Consider the following 19252-nt stretch of genomic DNA (forward strand, 5'->3'; position numbering starts at 1 on the left):
AGAGGAAGATATAGGAATCCGGGCCTGCAGCAGAGCCAGCCTCAGGGCAACCTAATGAGTGCAACTGGCCTGTAGTAGGCTGCCTGATTGACTACACAGACTGATTGGTGGGAAGAGTCAGCAGATCAGCTCTTAAGGCCAGCAGCAGCAGCAGTTTGGTGGGTGCTCAAAGCATTCACCCACAGCTGTGATAGCTCCTGCACCTGCCTCATCCCAGCCCTGCTCCTGCCTTTTTCCATCCCTTTGGCTTCCTCGGTCTCAGCCCTTCTGTTGCCTTGGACCCAGACTTGCCTCACGCCACATAACCTGGCTCTGACCCTAAGCTCTGATTCATGACTTACGACTTTGGCTCTGACCCTCAGCGCTGGCATCTGGCCTCTGACTCTGCTTTTGACCCTTAGCTCTGGTTCCTGATGGCTGACTCCGGCTCCAGCCACTAGGTACAACTCTCAGTCCATGTCTCAGTCACTGACAATTTTGAGCAGCCCCAAAACAGGGAACTGGAGCTGATATGGTGAGCATGGACCCTACAAAGGCCATTTATCTCTCTGACAGAGAGTGGGAGGCCCAGGTTGCCACCCTGCAGGTGCAGAATGCTGTTCTGCCACGCTTTCAGCTCCAACCCAAGCTCCCACACCTGGCAAGTTTGATGGTGGTCATGGCAATTTTGTGGATTCCTAAATCTGTATCTGCTCCTATTTCTGCTACATTGTACTCACTGACCAAGCCTTGGATTGATTATCAACCTGGTTAGTGGGGAGTCCCTGGCTTGGGTTTCTCTGCTCCTGGAAGAATCAAGCCCGCTTCTGGGACAGTTCGAGGACTTTGTTCAGGCTATGGAGGTGATTGTCAATGATCCATGTCACGAGCGTATGGCAAAAGTCACACTTCAGGTGTTGCTGCAGGGATGCTAGCAGTTGCTAGCTATGCCATGGGGTTCCGATGCTTTGTAGTAAATGCCGAGTGGAACAGTACCACCCAGCGTTATCATTTCCAGCTCAGCCTAAATGAGGACATTAAAGGTGAACTGGCACAGTTAGAATCCCTGTCTGACCCAGATCGATAATATTCAGCTGGACTGCACTCAAGGATGAATGCAGGGTGCAGCGATTTCTGGGGTTCACCAATTCGCCATAGAGAGAATGAACAGAACAGGTAATCATCAAGTGATTTATGGCACTCCTTGAAAAGAGAGCCTGGTTTGTCTGGTACACAGAGGCTCAGTTGACCTTTGATCGACATTCACCTTGCACCCATCCTGATTGACCCAGATACCACTAATCCATTTACAGTTAAGGCTGATGCCTCTAAGTTTGCTATATGTGGAGTACAGTCTTAACATGAAGGCCCATGCAACCAACTCCACCGCTTTGCCTTTTAATTTTGGAAACTAACCCAGTGGAAAAAATATGTGATGTTTAGCTACTGGCTATAAAGGCGGTTTTCAGAGTGGCACCACCTCCTAGAAGGGGCTTGATTCCCAGTCCAGGTCCTGTTTACCACAAGAACCTGGAGGTCCTATGGACTGCCTGATGCCTTAACCAGCACCAGATCTGCTGATGTCTCTTCTGTGCTCGCTTTGACTTTACAGTTACCTATTGTCCAGGGATGAGAAATGGGATGGTGGGTGATCTATCCTGCAAAGACGAATATATTGAACCTAGCGAAGAGCCCTGTGCCACTGTGCTCAAGGTTTCCCACTTTGTCAACAGGACAGTTGGCAGGGTCTGAAATCCTCCATCTGCTCCCTGCTGACCTCTTTGTGACCCAGATCTACTAGACCATGAATGATGTGGGTATCTGACTTGATTCCAAGTTCTGATTTCAGAAAGGCCTTCTCTGTTGTAAGGGTTGTATTTATGTTCTGGGGGGCGGGGGGAGAACCTAGGCTTCTGGTATTGAAACTGTGCCACAATTTACCACTTGCAGGCTAATATAAGACTTTGGAATCTGGTCTAGAGGAATTTCTGGTGGCCAGGCCTACCAATTTACATTAAGAATTATATAAGGTTCTGTGACCTCTGTGCCCATACCAAGGACACACAATCAAAATCCCTAGGTCTCCTCCATCCTCTGTTCATGCCTCCACTGCCTTGGTCTATTATATCAATAGACTTCAGTTTAGAACTGCCACACACTCAGGGACACTCAGTAATCCTGCTTGCCATCAACTTCCTAGCAAAGATGGTGCAGTTCAGCCCATACTGTATTATTCCCACTGCATGGGAGACAGCTTAGCTCTTCCTGGAAAATGTCAACCGCTACCAAGGGTTATGGACAAGCATTGTATTAGACTGGGGACCTCAGTTCATCTCCCGAGTCTGGAGAATATTTCTCGGATTCATTGGCATCAAATCCCTTCTCTCATCCATTTATCACCTGCAGACTAATGGGCAAACAGAGTCAATCAAATCTTGAAGAAGTCTCTTCACTGTGTTCTGAGTTACCACCAGGATGACTGGGTCACCCTGTGCTATGCCAAATTGGCATATAACAATGTGAACCATGCCTTGACCCAACATATCCCATTCTGTGCAAACTATGACTCTTAGCTCTTCTTCCACCCAGACTTACCCATAAATTCCCCAGTGCTGGCTGCTGTGGATGTTGCCTCCCACGTGCACTGGGAGAATAAGGAACACTTGCAGTCTCCCAAAGAAGCCTTTAGGCACCATGTGGACCAAGAATGTTGAGCTGTCCCAAATCTGCCTGTAGGGGACAAGGTGTTGCTCTCTGCCCAAAGCCAAACTGAATTATTGATACCTGGGCTCCTTCAAGATTATATTTCTTCAGCGGCTTTCTAGTTACAACTGCCCAAGTCCTTGAAGATCCACCCTGTCTTTCACATTTCACTTTTAAGGTCCTACACTGAGAATCCATACCCAAATGGCTCCAATCCGTCACCGCCACCCATAATAGTTCATGGATAGGAGGGGTACTTGTTCCACCAAATCCTCTGCTCTCGGCAAGTTAGGGGAAGACTCTAGGACCTGGTGGACTTGGAGGGCTACAGTCTGGACGAATGGTCTGGGAACTGGTAGAGAATATGCATGCCCTGGACCTATTGTGAGAACTCTATGAGAAGAACCCAGCGAAACCAGGCCCCTAGGAGGTACCCTTTCGTGGGGAGTATGGTCAGGAATCAGGGCCTGCAGCAGATCCAGTGTCTGGACAACCTAACGAGCACAACTGGCTTGTAGTAGGCTGCCTGCTGGGCTACACCACGCAACTGGTGGCAAGAGTAAGCAGAACAGTTCTTAGGCCCAGCAGCAGCAGCAGCAATGTGGTGGCTGCTCAAAGTATTTGCCTACACCCTGCCCCTCCCTTGGCCGCAGCCTTGTTTCACTGCAGGAACTTGACTCTGACCCTCAGCTCTGATTCCTGACTTCGTATTTCGGTTCTGATTTTGGTTCTGACCTTGAGCTCCTATTCCTGGCTACTGACTCCAGCTCCAACCACTAGACATGACTGCCCATGTTCCAGTTGTTGACAGTAGAAGCTTCTAATGAGGAGTAAAAGCCCTGTAAATCACCATAAGAAAAATATTGCCTATAGGAAATGTAGTTATAACGGTGGCATGTGCTTTCTATGCTATTGCTGTGTACTTCAATAATTTCTTTGTGACGTTTATCATCAAGATGAGATCATTCACTTTCCATTTTAAATCCTTATCTATTCTGGTGTTCCATTCATCATCATCATCATCATCATCATGATTAATACTGTTGAAATGCTTTATATCCAATGATAATATTTAACAATTTCCTGGAAGTGAGCTAGCTGAATGGACAATAACTTCTATTTGCAACAAAATCTGAAATATTTAAACAATTTTATTCGTAATTTAGATGAACTATTTGCAAAATTAACATTCAGTTTTTCAAAAAGTTCACTTTGATGCTTGATCTTTAGACTAAATACAGTGTATATATTTATTCCTTAGCATTATTTATTTTAGTGCTTGTGAAAGGTATGCAATTATCCCTAGAGCCTGTAGTTTCTTATTCACAGAACAGGTACAGCTCAGTTAGTGGCAGAACAAACTTCCTTTCATTGCTCGGGTATTGTGCTGCAAACCTGAGATGAAGGGGCCACAAATGGATAAGAGTAGTTCATACCCCACACCTAGTTAGACATTGACACCCAGCACTATAAGCCAGATCTTCATTTGGGTACAACTCCATCTGGCCCTATACATTTAATTCCAGAACGTTCAGAACACTTATGAAATATTTTCCTGTGATTCTTCCCCCTCCCCCATGTCCTTTGCATTCTTTTCTTTTGGAATCTTTCATGATTTTGAATTCCAGTGTCACCAGGGCTAAAAGCAAAAGTGCCAGCAGCGCATTTGCACTGAGATGGCAGTTTAATCTTATTCTTTACATCGATTTTTCTTGTCAAAACTAGTATTTGAATGAACATATCTTTTTAACGGAAATGAAAATTTGCATGGAAATTTTTTATTTTGGTCAAAATGTTGTCTTGGTTTTTTTGATGAAAAATTGAAAACTTAAAAAAAACCCCAAAAACCACCCCTTTCATTTTTATGTTTTTGGTTCCTCACCGCCTCTATTCTTTTACCCTTTCATCAGTGAGGACAAAAGATAGTGCGAAGGGGGAAAACCTAAAACCCGTCTTTGTTCTTTTTGTCAAAAACCCAAAACATTTTAGAACATAAGAACGGCCATACTGGGTCAGACCAAAGGTCCATCTAGCCCAGTATCCTGTCTTCCAACAGTGGCCAATGCCAGGTGCCACAGAGAGAATGAGCAGAACAGGTAATCATCAAGTGATCCATCCCGTCGCCCATTCCCAGATCTGGCAAACAGAGGCTAGGGACACCAGCCCTGGCTAATAGCCATTGATGGAGCTATCGTCCATGAACTTACCTAGTTCTTTTTTGAATCCTGTTCTAATCTTTGCCTTCACAACATACTCTGGCAAGGAGTTCTACAGGTTGACTGTGCATTGTGTGATAAGCATTTTGTTTCATTTTAAATGTTTTGTGAAAATATTTATCCTCCAACCATGTCTAATATTTAACCAATAATTTTCCCCAGTTGCTAGCAAAGCCTATGACTGATGAGAGATATTAATTTACTTAGAGAACTACTATAGCATAGTGGATGGAAAGTATGGCAGGAAATCCTGAGTTCTGACCCCTGCTCTGCCATCAAACTTGCTGTGTAATCTTGGGCAAGTCACTTAAACCAACATTTTAAAACCTGAGTGTGATGAGTCATCCCTGAATTTCCTCTGAGCCTGAGCCTGCTTAAACCTGATGAGTCCCTGAGCCAGAGCATGTGATGAGTCATAGGAGGCAATTACCTTTTAGACCCCATGCCACTTACCCAGGTTCAGCCAATCCACAGGCAAGAACCCACCTGAGTGATCTTAAGGCAGGTACATAGACTCCTAAGGGAAGCAGTCTTTCTAGTCTGCTCAACTTCAGTACCTGGTCAGGAGTACTCCCACAGCCGAGTAGTTCTGATAGTTTATCTGTGCTCCTGCTTCAGCCAGCCCTTGCTTCCATTCTTGCTTCGTCCTATGCCCGTTTCTACTCTAGCCAGCCCCCTGCTGATTCTGACGCTGGCTGCCTACTGTTGGGCGGTTACATTTCATATTTAAGTACCTAAATAGAAGGGATAGCTGAGGATGGCTGTAGTGGCATTTGTTCATGCTCAGTTCTTCTGGAAATCAAGCCACTTTTACTTGCATTACATAAATTTAGGAGCCCAATGTTAATCACTCACTTGAAAATGTTGACCTTCACCTTCCCTGTCCTAATCTGAAAACTGGGGCTCATGCCTACCTCAGAGGTGTTATGAGGACTAGTTAATGCTTTTTACAGTGCTTTGGAAAAAACTATAAGGGACTACATAAGTGCTCAGTAGTAGTATCGCTGTTCTGGAGTTCACAATGTGTGTGTGTGTGTAAGCTAGAAAAACATTTCTGCTTTTGTATTAAAAAAGAAGAACCAGATTTGAATCTGTTTCAGCCTGTGGTACTACTTAATCTGGCTCCTGCTCATCTGAGAGATAAAGGGCCAGATTTTCAGTCTGTAAATCTGAAATAACTCCATGACTGTAATAAAGTTATTGTCACCAGAGGAAATTAAATGAGAGTTGGGCTCTCTTTTGCTCAAATGTCATCCGCTGCTAATCCCACTGCAGTGTTAGGACACTTCTAGCTTGTTTTGTAGCCAAAAGGAGAGAAACTCCTTTCTTGTGAATAGAAATGGAGTTGTTTATAGAAAAAACACCCCAGCTATTATAATTCATTTATACAGTAGAACCTCAGAGTTATGAACAGACTAGTCAACTACACATCGGGTGACCAGATGTCCCGATTTTAGAGGGACAGTCCCGATTTTTGGGTCTTTTTCTTATATAGGTTCCTATTACCCCCACCACCTATTCTAATTTTTCACATTTGTTGTCTGGTCACCCTAACCACGCACCTCATTTGGAACCGGAAGTTCACAGTCAGGCAGCAGCAGAGAGAGAGAGAGAGAGACACACACACACACATATACACACACACACACACACAAAACAAATACAGTACACTACTGTGTTAAACGTAAACTTCTTAAAAGAGGGAAAGTTTAATAAAAAAGATGTGACAAGATAAGGAAACTGTTTCTGTGCTTGTTTCATTTAAATGAAGATGGTTAAAAGCAGCATTTTTCTTCTGCATAGTAAAGTTTCAAAGCTGTATTATGTCAATGTTCAGTTGTAAATTTTTGAAAGAACAACCATAATGTTTTGTTCAGAGGTATGAACATTTGAGAGTTACAAACACCTCAGGAATTCTACTACTGGGGGCAGGCAACCTACGGCACGCGAGCTGATTTTCAGTGGCACTCACACTGCCCGGGACCTGGCCACCGGTCCGGCGGGCTGTGCATTTTAATTTAATTTTAAGTGAAGCTTCTTAAACATTTTAAAAACCTTATTTACTTTACATGCAACAATAGTTTAGTTATATATTAAAGCCTTATAGAAAGAGACCTTCTAAAAACATTAAAATGTATTACTGGCACCCGAAACCTTAAATTAGAGTTAATAAATGAAGACTCGGCACACCACTTCTGAAAGGCTGCCGACCCCTGATCTACTGTATTGAATTTTGACAAGAGATTGAAATGGATGAGTTGGTTGATGATGGAGAGAGGAAAATCTAATATTAGGGAAGAGATATAGGAAGACTGATTTTTTTTTTTTTTTTTTCCTAACAGAAGATTTTGGGAACACTGCCATTTTACACAGTCAGAGAAGTGCCACCGTGTAGTCATGGTGATCGAGGAAATAGTGACAGGGCTTGAATCCCAGTGGAACAGAAGGAACGATATTGCCTTTAATAAATAGACACAAGAAAAGTGGAAAACTTCCCTTTTTAAATGTTTACCAGTAGCATTCTGCAATCTGGCCATACAAGGTGAAGAGAATGGAATGAGACCTTTCTTGAAAAGTGTATATAAGGGGGGGAGAGGAATGTACCCTAACTTCTGAAATTGTAACTTCTGTAAATGAAATGTGAAATGCAAGGCTGAGTATACATAATAAACCCTCCATCTGATTAAATAGAAGTGAGAAACATAATACTTCTGACTTTGTATTGTGTAATAACATAGGTTGTATTGTGTGTTTAAACTGTGATATGTAATATGGATAAACAAAAAAATACAAGTGAGAAGACATCATGAATAAGGAAGGACAAACTATTCCAATGAAAGAAAAAACAACTGGCAGCCTCTTGCAAAATAATGATTGAAGTGAATTAAAAAGTTTATTATGGTTTTAAAAGTCTGATCCTTTTTTAGTTGTGTTAATGTACTGTTTCTATCCATTTCCTGGTTTTGGCCAGGAGTGGAAACAGAAGTGCCAGGAGAGAAGAAATGTAAATGGTATTTTTGACTCAGCCCAGACCAGTAAGAACTGGAAATCTGACTGAAAATATTTTTGCAAGATAATCCAGCCTGATTTCCATGCCAAAGAGTTTGGCATGAGATCTGAACTTTTGCATGTTTCTTCCAAACTAAACCAGTGGGCTACCAAGTAACCAGGCATTTATATATTGGTCACTTCAATGGGCTGCTAGGCCAGTTTTTCCCCTCTCTCTAATGCACTGCAGTGTCTCTCTGGGCAGGCTAATGCAGATGGAGTCAGCCAGTGCAAAACCCTGCTGGCTTCTGCTTCCCGCTGCATCAGCCTACTGTGTCTCCACTACCCCAGACTCCAGCCTGCCAGTGATAAGAAGCACCAATTTGCACACCCTGAACAGTTCCCGTTCCTCCTACAAAGTGCACAAACCCTCCCTGCTTAGGGCTACGTCAAAGGAAGTCCAGCAGCCTACGCCTCACTGCCAAGGTAACCCAGCCATGTTTCACTTAGTTTCTATCACTGTCTTAGGCCTCATGCAGACACCTCAAAAACACCTGACATTTTCAGAAGCAAGTGTGGGAGGAGAATAGATTGTGGAGGAGATAGAAGGGGGAAGGGAAGAGAGGAAACAATAGATTTTGGGCATTAATATCCTCCTTAAGTACGCAAGCAGCTGTAAACACCTAGTGGGCTTTTCCTAGTACGAACTCTGGTTTGTATTCTGTGCTGTGTAGGTATCAGAATCTCATTTAAGATTTCAAAGGTTACATTGTGGATATGCATGCGGGTGCATATGTATGAGGTCTGAGAGAGTAGCAGGGGTGTGTGTGGTAGGGAGTGGGGTAATGCAGAGAATTAGTAATGGGTGGAGACAAAGGAATGAGCGATAAGGAAGATGGGAAAAATCAATGACAAATAGGTGAGAGAGGAATGGAAAGATTATGGAACAGCAGATAGAGCTGGCAAGAGGAGAGAACAAACACAGGAATAGAAAGGTGGGAGATTATTAAACATAAGGCACAGAAACCACCAGCAGATAGTAAAAGGAGAGAGAGAATGTTATGAAAAGTTACTTAGAAACCCAATCTAGCAAAGACTTGTCCCTGTCATTTGGACAACTAATGTGCTGAAAGTTAAACATGCTTTGCTGGATTGGTCCCTATTTAGTGTACAGGTTAAAGCCAAAATGTTACAGCAATTAAAACTATGTAGAATGTTTAAGTTTAAAATGAGAGACAAAATTCTTTGGTAACTTCCTTTTGGTTTCTAACCCAAACTATGCCTGCATTAGCATAATTTGGTATGGAGGCATCAGTAGCAAATCCATAGTTAAATTTGCATTAAGATTTATACTTAAAACAGGCCGGAAATCCCTCTACTTCCTATTTTAATAACCGAATTTAGTCTTGAAATTAACCACAATACTCATCAAAGGAAAATTAATTTTCCATGTAATTATCAGGTTTTTTAGAAAAGCAATTACTAGCTTGGGTAGAAGACAGACTTTAAAATGATCCCTTATTGAATTTTGGTCCTGACCTCTCATATGTTTGTTTGGCTACAGGGAGCCAAAGAAACACTATCACCACAAATTCCACCCCTCTTTCTGCATACCCACACCCTTTCTCACAATGTAACTTGAGAAGTCATTTTCATACTTTATATTTAAACATAAAGGGTTGGATTGGCACCTCGCAATCCATCCCCAGTAGGAGGAAGCATGTAGCTGTGCAGTACCAACAGTAGAATAGGGACCATATTGTGACTGCAGGTCACAGTTTAGTTCCTGCTTCCCCCACTGCTCAGTAAGGAAAGTAAGTGCTACAGTAGTCTTTTTCCTGGTGCAATCCACTTTTCCCTCCATGTCAGAACTACCAAAGCTCTACCCGCAGTGGCAGTGTCTCTTGCCCACCATGCTGCTGCCCTTGAAATGCTTATGCCACCTTGGTGCCCTGCATAGGAGCATTGCCGGGGTCACAATTAGGCCGCAAAACAGCAGTTTCCCTAAGTTGTCATAATTTAATTTGCTTTGCATCAGAACACTTCCAGAGTTGCCTGGATCCACCAGCTGCTTTTTTTCCTCCCCTCTTGCCTAGCCTGGCTCCCTAACTCCTCATCTGTCCGCCTCCTCACATGTATCTCCCCTATTCCTGACTATGGGAAGGCAGGAAGACAAGCTGCCTAGCAGGGAGCCCTGGTCCCTAATCCATATGCCTTCTTCCTCCACAGTTGCACTACTGAGATGGGGTTTATATGTGTGCAAGCTCTGGTTCTCAAGCCTGATTTTGCAGCAACTCCCACCCTATGCCTGCTCTTTCCCAAGCTCAAGTCTGACCTCATATTTTTTCATATACAAACTTCACCACTGCATGTGTTTTGTGGTCATTTGTCTTTAGCTATGATGAGTGTTCTAGCTGTTACGAGGACTTAGATGTTTTGAGCAAGGGGGCGGACTGGATGACCTCCTGAAGTCTCTTCTAACCCTGATATTCTATCATTGATTCTATGTGCACAGTGCAGGTGGTTCTATGGTGGAAATGAGATGGAGTTTATGGAGTTGAGCAGACAATGTGTGTTTGGGCACTATGATTAAAGTTGGTTGAAACTTTTGAACAGCTACTTTACTGATTTAAAAATGGGCTTTTTAAAATGTTTGCAAATAAATTGACGTTGAAATTTTTCATCTTAAAAAATCAGGCCTCTTGTAATTTAAAAACATTTTTTCGTGGGATTCTGGTAAACAAAATGTCTCAACAACCATTTCATTTTCAAAAAGTTTTCTTTTAAAAAATTGAAAATTAACCCCCCCTAAAAATTTAAAAAAGAAAACAAAAGAAAAAAATCCAGTTTGAACATTTCAAAATGAAAACCACTTCAGAAATTGAGTGTGTATATGAAAATAGGTTTTCATTATTCAACCAGCTCTAATTATGATGTTTGAGTGGTAAAGCATATTTGAGGTTGGTATGTATGTAAATGTTGTCCTAACTCAGGGGTGGGCAAACTACGGCCTGCAGGCCGGATCCAGCCCGTGCTGCGGGCCCCGTGCCGCTCTCAGAAGCGGCCGGCACCGCATCCCTGGGGCCCGGGGGGAGGAGGGGACAGAGGGCCCTGTGCATTGCCCTTGCCTCCAGGGACTGCCCCCAGCAGCTCCCATTGGCCGGGAACGGGGAACCATGGCCAATGAGAGCTTCGGGGGAGGTACTTGGAGGCGTGGCAAGGGCAGTGCGCGGAGCCCTGTGGGAGGCCACCCCACCCCCACCCCGGGGCTGCGCAGGGACGTGGTTCCGGCCGCTTCCTGGGGCGAGGGCCGGTAGGCAGGGAGCCTGCCCTGGCCCCGGTGCACGCCACTGCCACCCTGGAGCCGCTTTAGGTAAGCAGCGCCGGGCCAGAGCCTGGACCCTGAACCCCTCCTGCCCCCAATTCCCTGCTCTAAGCCCCCTGCCTGCATCTCGCACCCCTCCTGCACCCCAACTCCCTGCCCTGAGCTCCCTCCCGCAGTCTGCACTCTTCCTGCACCCCTGCCCGTAGCTCCCGCCTGCAGTCCGCACCCCTCCTCTGCCCCAATCCCTTGCCCTGAGCCCGTTCCTGCACACCGCACCCCCTCCTGCACCCCATCCCCCTGCACCAGCCCTGCATACAATTTCCCCACCCAGATGTGGCCCTAGGCCCAAAAAGTTTGCCCACCCCTGTCTTAACTAGTGATTCATGGTTTTAAAAAGAATTCATTAGTAGGCAATGCATTTGAGCAACATTAACTCAATTAACAGATTTTTTATGGGGGTTTTGGGGGCGGGGGTGTGTGTGTATTGGTAAAGGTACATTATGCCCATCTGTCTACCTCTGTGACCTGGTCTCTTTTAGAGTTTCCCAAGCCCTCTCAGCTATGCTTAAAAACTCTTCCAAAATCTATTTGTTAAGCCTACTGCTAAGGCTGTCTGAGAAACAAAATTCTGTTTCATGAAAAATGTTGACGTTTCAACGATTGGTTTTGTTCCACATTGGAACAAAAGCTAGACCTCTGACAACATTTTTGCAGGCAAAAAAGAACAAGCCGAGTGGTCAGGCCACTCGGGGGATGGGGGAGACCCAGGTTTAAATCCCTGCTCTGAATCAGGTACAGCCTATGGAGTCAATCTCCCTTTCAGGCTCCTGTTGGAGCTGTTCCACTTTCTATAAATAATTAAATATTCACTAGACTAGGGAGAGAGAGAGACTGACTCTGTAGACCAATGTTCAGGGCCCTCACCTGCAATGTGCCCTATTGATTATTCTGAGGTGAGTCTTGGTCTCTTTCTCTCATTTTGACTGGAAATTGCATTGTGGACCTGAGACACCTTTTGATTTTAATGAATTGGGTCCTTGCCTGCTGCATTTGCTGACAAACACTCATTTAATTGAAAAATTCTCATCTATCTCTGTTTGTGGTGCACATCTCAGTCAAATCCCTTCTCCAGACCAATGTCTGTATCATCACTGCATTTTAAACGGAAAAGAAAAGGAACCACCTGTGTGGCTAAACCTAAACCATGTAATCCAATCTCTCTAACTCGCGTCCTTCATTGCCCCTTCCTCTTTCTGGTGCATGTTGTATTCTCACCTGTCTGTCAAATCCATCACGGATACTGTATGTTTTTAAGGACAGGAGGCCTGTCTCTTACGTGTTTTCTGTGAATAAACTGGCACACTTGTGGGTGCTATTGAATAAAAAATAATTATTATACTATCATTTCTGTACACACACATGGCTGTACTGGGGTGCATTGAGAGGAGTTACGGTAGACTCTTATGTGCCATTCAGAGCGTATTGGGCTGTCAGAATTTTGACCTTGAGAGGAGAAGTCAGGGAACTGATTTTATTTAGACGCAGTGTGGATTGCCTGGTGTAGAAGTGGTTTTTGGCAAGGTGAGTATTGAATGGGGCTGGAGACTACCATGCATGAGAATTGGTGCCTTCCTCACTAATTCTTGTTTGTTGTTTCAAACTGTATAGACCCAGCTCCATTGCCATTTCTTGCATTTTTGAGGATTATTCTACTCAAAAATATTAACCGTCTATGACTAGTGCCCTACCAAATTCATGGCTGTGAAAAATGTGTCACAGACCATGAAATCTGGCTAGTGTGAGGGAGGAGCAGGGCCGGGGGTTCCTACTGTGTGCATGACTCCAGCTGCTAGGTCAGGCCAGGTTGGGGAGGGATGGGACTTTCTCCTTCCCTGCAGGGGCCGCTCCTGGGCCAAATGAGACCCACCTCCGGGAACCTCCCCTGGCTGCAGGAAGCTCTGCGGCTTTTGGCTGGGAGCCCAGCTCTGAAGGCAGCACCATCACCTGAAGCAGCGCAGAAGTGAAGGTGGCAATACCTGGCCCCCCCCACAATAGCCTTGCGACCCCCCCGCATGACTCTCTTTTGGGTTGGGACCCCTGTAGTTACAACACTGTGAAATTTACTATTTAAATATCTGAAGCCATGAAATTTACTGTTTTTAAAAGCCTATGACTGTGAAATTGACCTAAATGGACCATGAATTTGGGAGCGCCTTGTGACATAAAAGTTTTGTCATGGGAATTGTTGTGTTCTCACAAACAGGACTATTACTTCAGCAAGGGCATAAAGCAAAAGTAGCAGAACCCTTAAACAACAAAGTTGCTGTTGTCATACAAACATTCAGAGTAACAAGAAAACAAAAGAATACAAAATGGAATAGGTGACATTTAAGCAGAATTGTTTTGTTTACCTCCACATTTTCCTGGAAATGACAAATCTTTTATTTAAATAATTCACAGGAACATAGTAATCAAACTTAACATTAATAAACAATTGACAGCAAACACAGTGCACATTGTAATGAACCATCAGTATTTAAAAATATCAATTATCCTCCAAATTACAGCATACTTACCAAATAGGCAGTGGGAGTTGACTGATCATGATTTTAATATCTGGCTGAGTGGTGACATCTGAAAGTATATGTATGTGTTATTTGTTTATTCAAGATATTTGCAATAATAATAATAAGACGACTTATTGTGTTTTTCATCCCAGGATCTCAATATGCTATTGCAAACATTAATTATTACAATTTACTTGCAAATTACTTCAACTATTAAATGCTAAAAATTAATTGTTGTTATACTTCTGGCTTATTCACAATGGCCACCCCTGGGGGAGTGTGGTCTGCTGGCCAAGGGATGTGTCTAGCATGTATTCTCGTCAGGTGCATACTTTAGTTAGGGGTGCATGCAGCCACATTTCTGAATAGTAAGAAAATGCATCCTCACCACTTGGAGCCCAAGTCCTGACTAGTGGAAACTTGCCCTGATTGGCAAGATGCCTGGAGCAGAGTGTGTATCTGCTAGTATCCCTCCTCCCACTCACCGTGCTGAACAGGACAGGGTTGGTCTGTACTGTATTAGTCCAAAAATATGTACTAATTGGTTTCAATATATGCAGTAATCATATCAAGAATTTTTATCAAATGCAGCATTGCCAGCTTGTAAAAATTTTGAGTTGGTGGCATTGGTACATCAGAGGCAGCTCCCTTTCTGCACCTCACCCTCTTCCCCTTCTCTGTCTATTAATGTTTTTATATGGTCACCGTGATATCTTCTGCTCCTTGCACCTTCTTTTCTTCCCGTCTCCTCTTTTTGAAGACTCACTGACCTGCAGCTACAAATGGGCAAAGATCTTCCATTGGAAGCAAAGTTTAAATGTTCCCACCCAGCAATGACAGACACTTCCTGGCACATGTTAGTATTTGTTTAATGCTGCTTCGGAGGTGGCCTGACACCAGTGTGGTGTAGTTAAGGTTGACTCTTGGCGATGGTTTCTGCAAAAGTCATATTTTTGAAGTTGTGAATGCTAGCTGTTGCCTAGCTGAGCTTCCCATAAAACAAGTAGTAATCATTCATGGTTATTTCAAGCCCTGCTGGCTCCTCCCTAGAATGTTCTCCTGGCTCAATAATGGCATAACTTTGTATGTAAAATCCTTCCTTTTCTTTCTCTTGGCGCAGCGTTAGATCTTCTCTCCCCAGTGAGAGCTTTTCTAACCCTCCTGAGCGCCGTCAGAGGTGTTGTATGTGTTGGCTGTTTTTCTCAGGAAAGGAGGAGAGGTATTTCCCAGCCAGGTATTTTATTTTGTTTCCTTTATAAGGGGGCCCCCTTACAGGCTGTTCTCCATACCTGAAAGTGCCGTGCTCTTGCAATGCTGCTTTCTCTCTCATCCTGGCCAACATTCCTTCTCTCGATAAAACAGGCTCTAATGTCCAAGGCTGCATGTGTGAGTTACTGCTGAGTACTTAGGGCCTGGTCCTGCTTGGTGCTGAGTGCCTCCTGTGAGGTACTGAATGCCCTTAGGTCTCACAGAGGTTGATGGGAGTTGTGGGTGCTTTGCACCTGGCAGGAGGTGCTCAGCGCCTTGCAGGACAGACCCTTAATGACTAACATGTTTGCTTACAGTCACGGCACTGCTAGTATCCAAGTTACTGCTCTGAGATACCTCAGCTTTGGAAAGAGCTGCGTAACACTATGTAATCCCCAAATACTCTTCTGTTTCTCCATTTCTCTCTTTCTCTCTCTGGCAAACACTCATACTCTTCTGTTGTCTCTCTCTCACACACACACATTAATCTCTGTTTTTTATGTGTAGTTTCTCTCCTTTCCATCTCCATGGAGGACGTTTTTAGGGGATACAGACTTCTAAGGCACTTATTATCAGAAGCACATGGTGGGTATTAATCACACTGATCAGTAAAACATAATGAGATCTAAACCAGTCCCTTACATTATTACACCCTTAAAAACAGATTTTAAATATTTATTCAGGTTTAGAGAGAAGAATATGTCCTGTCTGATTTCCCTTGTCTACCACCCAAAACAAGAAGTCAAAGAGCATCTCCTCAGCCCACTATTTACCATATAAGGTTAAAATATAATTTTCATTTTAAATTATTAAAAGGAAGAGTGGGACAAAGGGTAAATCCCTTGCAATCGTTAGCTAGTTTGCACACGGGACAAACAAATATGCTGGGTAGCATAAAAAATCACTCACTTCCTCTTCAGAAGTCTTTCCTGAGTTTACTTTAATCTCTTATGATTGCTGAAGTTCATTTGTCCCAGTTTCATAGTGACTTATCCCTCTATTATTAATTACTTGTTCTATGGTAGCGACTAAAGTCCCCAGTCAGGCATCAGGGCCCCACTGTGATAAGCATCATATACATGTCTAAAAATGCAGTCCCTTCCCCAAAGAGCTTAAAGCCTAAACATATGACAAGGGGCAATAGGTAGTTCCAGCAAACAGCTGAGCGGAAGGACAAGTTAATAGTGTGCAAACCATATTTGGTTCAGTGAGCAGCAGTCACATCATGTCCACTGCTTACCAATTTTAATACCCTTCATTTACCTGGTCATTGTTTGTCATACTGCATAACACTGTAATATCACTGCATTATCAATTATTACTTGAGTGATCAGAAGATGCACAGTTGGTCATTCTAGCCAGGGGTGATCACATTGCTGGGATTCTGTACCACTAAAAGACATCACTGGAATGCAGAAACAGAGCCAGCTCTGAGCTGAGTTGGCAGCTCAGTCTTGTGTGCCAGCATATCCTGTTTGGCTAGCATTGCTGGTGTCTGACATCACCAGTTAATCCATTGCCGTAGTATTAATTTAGGTCAGCTTGCTCACAGTAATAATAATAATCATTAATAATTAATAGGTATATCAGATTCTGTATACATACTACATGTATCAGTGGGTAAGTTTCTGTACCACTTTGTACAGAAAAGTGTCTTGCCTCGTGTTCTTAGACTACAAGGAGCATGAGCACTTACAAACTCTTATGGGAGTAATAGGCATGTCCTTGACTGGCGAAGAGATGTGGAAGTACATCCAGCTGCAGACTGAGTTCATTTTATGTTAACATTGATGCAACTTAATATGAATTACATTGTAATATGCTGCTTAGTCTATTGTGAGGCTCTTGTGGCAGAAGAAGGTGTTACTGACCAAATAATGGGGTTAGAATGGGAAGTAAAATCTAGAACTTTAGTCTTTTAAAACTAATTGTCTCTAATGACACTATTTAAAAGGCTTTAAAATAGCCTGATCAGATGAATGCCATATAATAGGCTGTAAAATGACTCAGATATGTTGATAGCAGCTTCATTAAGGATTCATGACAAGCTGTCTATAATGGTAACTTCCCAGTCTGATAGCTAGACTTGACACCAGAGAGAGTTTGAGGCCCAATGGCATAGCAATAGTGCAGTGGGCTGCCATGTTAGAAACTGAGCATTAGGAGCCGATTGGTGACTCTCAATCCCGAGGGCAGTGGAGACTCCATGCATTGCAGATACACAATGGACTGACTCTCTTGGAGGGAAAAGCAGGACGTGCTTACTCATTTGCCAAGCACCCCTTGCAGGCCAATTCAGCATTTTGCTGGAGGAGGCAGCTTGTGAGTTTTATGCCAGGCCCCTTTCAGTGAAGAAATGAAGAGGCAAGTGCATGGGTTGTGAGGAGAAGCATGAAAATATAAACAAAACCAAGACAGTGGTTGGGCTAAAGCCCAAGTTCCGAAGATTCTGAGGTTAGCTGTTCTTCAGTAGAAGCAGAATTTTTTTGCATTAAGCGGGTCTGATTATCTGCTCCATAGCTTTGGATTATCTGCTCCATAGCTGCAGCCCTGGCTGGGGAATGCAAAGGACCATTGCTATTATGCTTCAGGGACATTTTAAGGAAATCATTAGGAAAATGTCATGTAGTGAACTTGTTTGACTTGGTGTATGGGTATGCTAGGAGGGAGGCATATGGGAATTAATACATGCAAGAGATGCTTAAGTTTTAATGTATTATTTTAAAATATGTGGCTACTTAACATGGATTTACAGTCAGAAAAGTTGTGATCTAAAATGGCAATTCTGTTCCTTGTGTATCTGGCTTTTAGTGACAATCTTTAAACTATTTTTCTCTCCTAATAATGGACATTTAGCTTCCAGGACCTCCCTCTTATACTCCTTATATTATTGGTACCATTCTGTACCACAACCTCAGACTCTTCCCTAGTAGATCGCACTCAAAGTTTCAGTACATGTCTTGTGGGATCTACCACCTTCTTGCTGTGAAGACAAGTCATCTAATGTCTCTTGTAGTCACCACCTACCCAGGTACTGATATTGCTCTGTGTGTCCTTTAGCTGTGACACTGATTTCATCAACTGGAGGATCAAGACAGCCTTTTCTGAGGTAGGCGTGTCCTAGAGTGCCCCTGTACATTGTCTCTGTAAGTAATTGGGCCTCCCTCAGTTCAGCAACTCTCTCCTAAAGATGCTGAGAGACATGCATTTCTTGCACTGGGGGCATACATGTGGCCACAAGGCAAACAGTAATATATTATGCACTCTAGGACTTTTCCAGCTCCCTTTGAAGTAAACAGAGGACTTTCCATTGAGTTCAATGGAAGTTGGCTCAGGCACTGAACTGCATAGTCCCTACCTTGACTAATCTATGGCTAGTTCTCTACCTCCAAGTTTTGATTTAATGATTTTTCTATGCTTTCTTCCACTAATAGTTATTTGAGCATCCCGCTCTTCTTGGCACCAAACTCCCATGCAGTTCAGACTTCCTTGTACTTGCTCTGTCTGATGCCTTTCTCAGCATGGGAGCTAACTTTAGCTCAGTAGTTCTCAATCGTTTTGGGCTCAGGACCCAGGTGTAAATGTTTATGGTCTGTCATGACCCAGTAAATAGTCTGGGGGTGGAGGCCCTGGCATAGTTTCGGTTGAATCCTGCCCCCGCAGTGGGTTGGGTCCTGCTTGGCATTCACCCCAAAGTGGCAGCTCCTGTGTTGTGGGGCTGGCTGTGGCTCTCTGCTCCGGGCGTTGCAACCTCCAGGGTTGCAGTGCCACTCAGGTTTGGCCCTGCCCCCTTGATTGGACCACATTTGTGTGAGTGGAATTGTGACCTGGCTCATAGGGTTGCAGTGCCACACACTCAAATTTGTCCTACTCGGACTCCCGCCATCATGATGGCTGGGCTAAACTCGAATGGTGCTGGGAACGCAGAGATTGCAGTGCCTGCGGCAGTAAGGTGAGCTCAGCCAGCCCCCTGGGACAGGAGCCACTGGAGCTGCCACACAACCCTTTGAAACATTTTGCCGACCCAATTTTGGATCCCGACCCATGAGTTGAGAAACCCTGCTTTAAATTATTAAGGACAAGGTGTAAATCCAGGGACTCTTGGTAGCTGTCTCAAAAAATACTTTTAGTTCCAAATGTAGCAACAGCTAGACAAGGGAGACTTCAAGGTTGTGTGGATGAGAAGATGGTGTGAAGAGGAAGGGTTTAAATGTATTCGTTTCTTT

General features: G+C 43.7%; 2 protein-coding genes across 6 annotated transcripts in view; one reads left to right on the plus strand and one right to left on the minus strand.

Annotated features, from left to right (window-relative positions):
• RELL1 (RELT like 1) overlaps positions 1-7800 on the plus strand; it is a 74190-nt gene extending 66390 nt beyond the window's left edge. Inside the window, exon 7 of the mRNA XM_043544532.1 lies at positions 7241-7800. The gene's annotated coding sequence lies outside the window, so the exon portion shown is untranslated. The remainder of the gene's footprint in view (positions 1-7240) is intronic.
• Positions 1-19252, minus strand: part of C4H4orf19 (chromosome 4 C4orf19 homolog) — a 67471-nt gene that overhangs the window by 10733 nt on the left and 37486 nt on the right. For 3 of the 5 annotated variants that reach the window (XM_027822188.3, XM_043544529.1, XM_037897942.2), the window contains one exon: positions 13788-13845. Coding sequence is in view for 2 of the 5 variants with exons in the window: in XM_043544529.1 (XP_043400464.1) it covers positions 13788-13816 (29 nt within the window). In the remaining 3 variants the exon portion in view is untranslated. Of the gene's footprint in view, positions 1-13787; positions 13846-15067; positions 15156-19252 lie in introns of those variants that run through there. The other 2 variants (XM_007059710.4, XM_043544530.1) reach the window with 1 other exon arrangement.

Source organism: Chelonia mydas, chromosome 4 (genome assembly GCF_015237465.2).
Source record: "Chelonia mydas isolate rCheMyd1 chromosome 4, rCheMyd1.pri.v2, whole genome shotgun sequence".
Classification (NCBI taxonomy): domain Eukaryota; kingdom Metazoa; phylum Chordata; order Testudines; family Cheloniidae; genus Chelonia; species Chelonia mydas.